This window comes from Brachyistius frenatus, unplaced genomic scaffold (genome assembly GCF_029030835.1).
Source record: "Brachyistius frenatus isolate BFR_SWC_R1_liver_20210118 unplaced genomic scaffold, ASM2903083v1 Contig_482, whole genome shotgun sequence".
Taxonomy (NCBI): domain Eukaryota; kingdom Metazoa; phylum Chordata; class Actinopteri; family Embiotocidae; genus Brachyistius; species Brachyistius frenatus.
The window spans coordinates 115,001-120,250 of record NW_027211081.1 but is presented as its reverse complement, the minus strand read 5'-3'; the positions used below and the strand labels follow the sequence as shown (position 1 = coordinate 120,250).

Sequence of the window (5,250 nt, the reverse complement as noted above, 5' to 3'; positions counted from 1 at the left end):
CGATGCTCGTCGTGATGCTGCGTTTGAGTTGCTATGGAGACGACTGTTGTCGAGTTCACGCGTGCAGGAAGTAAAGCTGATTCCGGCTGCCGGCCTGACAGGAAGTAGAGAGACGAAGGTCCTCGTCCATCACATCTGATCTCAGACTGTTGGTTCTCTCATTGGAACCCTGAACAGCTCTGAGATCAGTCTGACTGCAGCCTGCACATCACAGAACCAGCTTTCCATTAGGAACCATGTGGTGTTCAACACCTGCTGGAGTCCAGGAATCAGGACTCAGCACTTTGTTTCCTCACACCGTGTGCAGGTTGGTGAGCTCGGAGCTTAGCGTGTTCTCTCCAACACGTGAACATGAGAGCTGTAAGGAAGCAGGCTGCTGCTGCTGCTCTGAACAGGACTGAAGTCCTGCTGCTCTGTTCATGTCTCCTGTCCATGTCTCCTGTCTCCTGTCCATGTCTCATGTCTCAGGACTGAAGTCCTGCTGCTCTTTATTCTGATGTGCTGCATCACTGACTGACAGCTGATGGAGGATGTTTCTGCACACGCTCAGTTCACCTCTGTTCTCTCTGTTCTCTACAGGTGGAGGTGATCAGTGAAGGAGGACAGGACGGGGTGTGTGTGTGTGTGTGTGTGTGTGAGAGAGAGAGTGTGTGTGTGTGTGTGTGAGAGAGAGTGCAGGACGGGGTGTGTATGTGTGTGTGTGTGTGTGTGTGTGTGTGTGTAGGAGAATGACGATGACAACGGTGATGATGATGATGGTGATGATGATGATGGTGACGATGATGACCATGATGGTGATGATGATGGTGATGATGATGATGATGATGATGATGATGATGACGATGACGATGACGATGATGACCATGATGGTGATGATGATGATGATGGTGATGGTGATGATGATGGTGATGATGATGATGATGATGACGATGATGACCATGATGGTGATGATGATGATGATGATCTTCTCATGGTGTTCATTGTTAAATCTGTGTTGGTGTTTTTGTGTCAGCAGCTCAGCTGTAAATAACCAGCGGTGGTGTTTTCTCTCGGCGGCCTTTGATTGTGGTATATTTTAATAAAAATAACAATTGTGTAATTTTCTCTTTTAAATGAGTTTTTTGCCTCCTAGCTTGTGTGAATTGTTGAATTGTTGGTTTCTCTGTATAATATTGTAAAGTCTTGCTGTAAAGACTTTAATGTGTTAAGTTCCTCGAAATAATCTGAGTTGTGATTTGACGATTTTTAAATAAAATTTAATTGAAATTGAAGATGAATTCCTCTGGTCTGTTTCTGTGTCTCTCTTTGTTTCATTGAGTATTTCACAGTGAGGGAAACAGCGCCTCTCTAAATGCTTTGTGGGTGAATGAGTGGTGAAACATGGTACTGCAGCATCATTTGAACTCGTGTCTGCGTCCTGAAGGGAAAGCTCGAAAAAAATAAATAATGAACCAATCAGATGAGGCTGCTGTCATGTGACCGCCAAGTGTGATGAGTCAGCAGGAGGTCGAGGGAAGCCAGTCGACCTTTGACATCAAACCAATCAGATCACAGCATGTCATCAACGTGGTTGAGTGACAGAAGATAAACATCATCCAGTTTGTATTGATTTCACCGTTAGCAGCGTCAGCAGCTGCAGTTACGGAGAGTTTTTATTAAAAAATAGTTTTACTAAACTACCATTTGAACAGCAACTTCAGATTAAATCTGATGAGTCCAACACCACAACTGGAGCTGCTCATGGAGAGGGACGAGAGTGGCCAGCAGGTGGCGCTGAGCTTCAGCACCACATCTTCTTCTCAAGAAGAATTCCTGGTCACTGAATCATCCGTCAGTCACGACAGGATTTATGGACTTGGCCAAACGGTCACGTGTGATTGAGAGGCTGTCAATCAAAGATGAAATGAAATGAAACCTGTTATGTGTTAAACCAGTGTAATATGTGTGAAGTTGAATGGCTGTGCTTCCATTTTGTGAGGATGGTGTGTGATATGGTGTCCTCGGGTGAGGAAGGATCTACTTGGTGTGTTCAAGGCCATGCAGCATCACCTCATCAACTTCACCTGGAACTTGACCAATGCGGAGGACCACGGTCATCTGCTTCCTCTGCACCAACGATCTCTCCAGGTTGAAGGAGGAGGAGCTCGGGGCATCCATGTCCTTCAAATGGAGAAAGCGAGACCTGAGCAGAGCTCCCTTCACGCTCTCCTGCAGGAAGGAGCTCAACTCCAACCTCCTCTCCCGCAGCAGTCGGCCCACGCTGGGATCCGGGTCTCTGGAAGCCTCCTCAATACTTTTAATCCTGGCTTCAAGGTGTTTGACAGCAGACTTGATTTTAGCGGTGGAGTTTGAGGTGTACTGCTGGCAGAAAACACGGTCTGTGCCTCTCCGACCTCCCACCAGTTTCAGACAACTGAAACGAACTTCAGTTTTCCACTGCTGCCAAAAAACCTCAAAGCTCTGACAAAAAGTTGATTATTAAAGTGCCAGTAGGAGTTCACCCTTTCACCCGGGGAGGGTATCAAGCCTGAACTGAGGAGGTGCTGGTCGGTGAACCCAACTGGACTGATTGTACTGTTTCGTCTGGAACTGAGACTGACAGATGTAAATCCTGTTATTCTGACCCGAGCCCATGTGGACTGTCTGGTTGGTGGGTGTTTGACTCTCCATGTATCCAACAGATCCAAGTGTGTGACGATGTTGTGGAGACTCTGAGATGACTGTGGTTCCTCATTAGTTCTGTCCATGGTGAAGTCTAGAGTCCAGTTGAAATCCCCTCCGATGATCAGCTGCTCCTGATGGCAGTTCTGCAGTTGTTTTTTCAGCATAGTGAAGAAGCTTTCTGGCCCCTGATTTGGTGCATATATGTTGACGAAGCAGTAAAGCGAGCTCTCCAACTCTGCCTCACCATCAGCAGCCGACCCTTCACCACCTCAGAGACAGACAGAACCGCTGCATTAGACACGAGACAGAAACCTTGAGTCAGACTCTTGGCTCTACAGATGTCATCCTGCTGAACATTTTACACGTATCGATTGATTGCAATCGTGTTTTCCTGCTCAGGTAGATGGACACCTGCTTGGCGAGTGGCTAGCTAAGCTCCATTCGGAGCAGGACACGTTGGTTACCGGGGTGCCATTTGCGCCTCGCTCCGATGGGGAAACCTACCGTGGTGATTGTTTCAACCTGGGGGACACGCTGTTTCAAGTTCCCTCGAACTTCTTGTACTTGTCCACCTTGCCAAGCTGCGTGTCCAGCGGGCTGCTGACCGAGACTTCGTAGCAAATGGCCACATCCAGGACGACGGGCACTTTACCCTTGACCATGATAAGGTCAGGGACTCCCTCCTCTCCTCCTGAGGTGTTACATCTTCGCTCTTGTGCTTACCAGGTATTCTGTGGGTCTCCCCCATCACAGGGGGAGTAAGATGGAGACCTGTTCCCCCCCACCACCCTGCAGTGTGCCCTGCTGTTACTGCTGACGCGGCTCAGACCTTCAAACATGATTCAGATTATAAAGTCTGTAGTCTGGCTTTGAAATGTTTGATGGTTTCTCTGAGAAAACGATCATTGGTAAGTCTTTTCTAGGATTATTTGGTTTTGCAGCATCAAGCGATGCTGAGGACAGAAAACAAGCGAAACCCAACAATCAGCACGACCGATTCGTTTATATAACTTTAATGCCGCCTCCGCACCAAAAAAGACATGAAACGTGGACCAATAAATAACACGAAGTAAAACCGAGCGAAATGCAGTAAACAGTAAGCAGCCTCCTGAAACGTCTGGAGAGACAGAGCGTTACCACGGTAACGGAGTCCCGTGATGATCATCTGCTGTTGTGCAGTTGACAGAGAACTTGCAGCTGTGACTTCAGCTGCCGTTTACACCACGACGCTGTTTTTATTTTGCTTTGTTTGGATAGAAAATCGTCACTTTTTTTCAGATGAGAGCAGCTGAAGCAGAACCGCTCCGGAGAGAGAAGCCGAGCACGAAGCAGCTCTTCAGCAGCAGGCACCTCCTCTTCGCCGCCGCCAACCCAAGGACACTTCGGGCTGTTGCAGAGGTCAAACTGGTAACCGAACATGATGTCACAACAGAAAATCATTTCAGAAGAACTCACTGATCCGTCTGTTTTTACCTGGAGGAAAAATAAAAAAATCTCTGGGAGAAAAAAAATGAGAATCATCATCAAACTTCATTAAAAGTGAAACGGCCCAGATTTCTTAAAAAATAAAAAAAAGAATCTGAAGCGTCTGCTCAGTTTCTTGCCCTCAGTCTCTCTGTGAGGCCCGGTCACTATGAAAATATCTCTCACTATAAACAGGCATAGTTCATCTCTGTACAGGTGGTTCTCCACAGCGCGGCCGGCGTTGGCCGTGTGTGTTGGCACTGAGGCAGGTTTATGTTCATGGACGGATCTCGCTGTTATCAGTCGTCGATGAAGGTCAGCCGGCCCGGTCCCTCGTTCTTCATCCAGCGGCGGTATCGCTTCATCCGCGGGTCGGTCGCCATCTTGATCTTCATCTCCTCCTCCTGATCTTTTCTGTAAACCTGAGAGACGCATCAGAAACATTTTACACAAGCGGCCGACAGAAAGTTCTACAGTTTACAGTCAGAAGAAATCCAGTGAAATAGAGTGAAACCCACAGACAGGACATAAAAGAGTTCGTATCTTCAGGTCTGAAAAATGGTTCCGATGCAGAAGTGTCTTCAGCTGCAATACCAGCGAGTGCCACTAGAGGTCGGCTCCAAAAAGCCTCCGGCTCCATAGACTCCCATTCAACTTCTCTCATCAAATCCAAAGTGAATAAAATGTGTCCATCAGCTATCTCGGTGTTGTTAGCTAAAGTCACTCCTTCTTCTTAGTTTTCTGGCGGTCCATCTGAAAATAATCCCTCATTCATTAGAAAAGAAGATTCAAGAAGACCTGTTTTTGGGGGCGTGTCTGTTTGATTGACAGGCCCGTGGTGCAGGAAGACAAACTGAACAGACACCAGTACAACCTGAAATAAAGCATGTTGAGGACGGAGGAACCCGGGAGGAGAATCCTCTCAGAGTTTCTAACTGAGCCTAAAACTTTTTATCAAGATGTTGTAGCTTCAGAGTTATTTAGGAAACTTCTCGGACCAACTCGGATCAATGAAAGGACAGAAACCCTGATCGTAGTGAGGAGGTGTGGTCGACCCCGTTGCTAGGTGACGCACCCTTTTAAAAGATGTGACTGGCTGATCAAAAAAAAATCTCTTTGTGA

At 47.2% G+C, this 5,250-nt stretch overlaps 1 protein-coding gene across 1 annotated transcript in view; it reads right to left on the bottom strand.

Moving 5' to 3' along the window:
• Window positions 1-3,661: 3,661 nt before the first annotated feature.
• The window catches only part of dnajc25 (DnaJ (Hsp40) homolog, subfamily C, member 25), a 7,827-nt gene continuing 6,238 nt past the window's right edge, over window positions 3,662-5,250 (bottom strand). Inside the window, exon 5 of the mRNA XM_069687701.1 lies at window positions 3,662-4,550. Within this exon, the coding sequence (XP_069543802.1) occupies window positions 4,428-4,550 (123 nt within the window). The 3' untranslated portion in view covers window positions 3,662-4,427. The remainder of the gene's footprint in view (window positions 4,551-5,250) is intronic.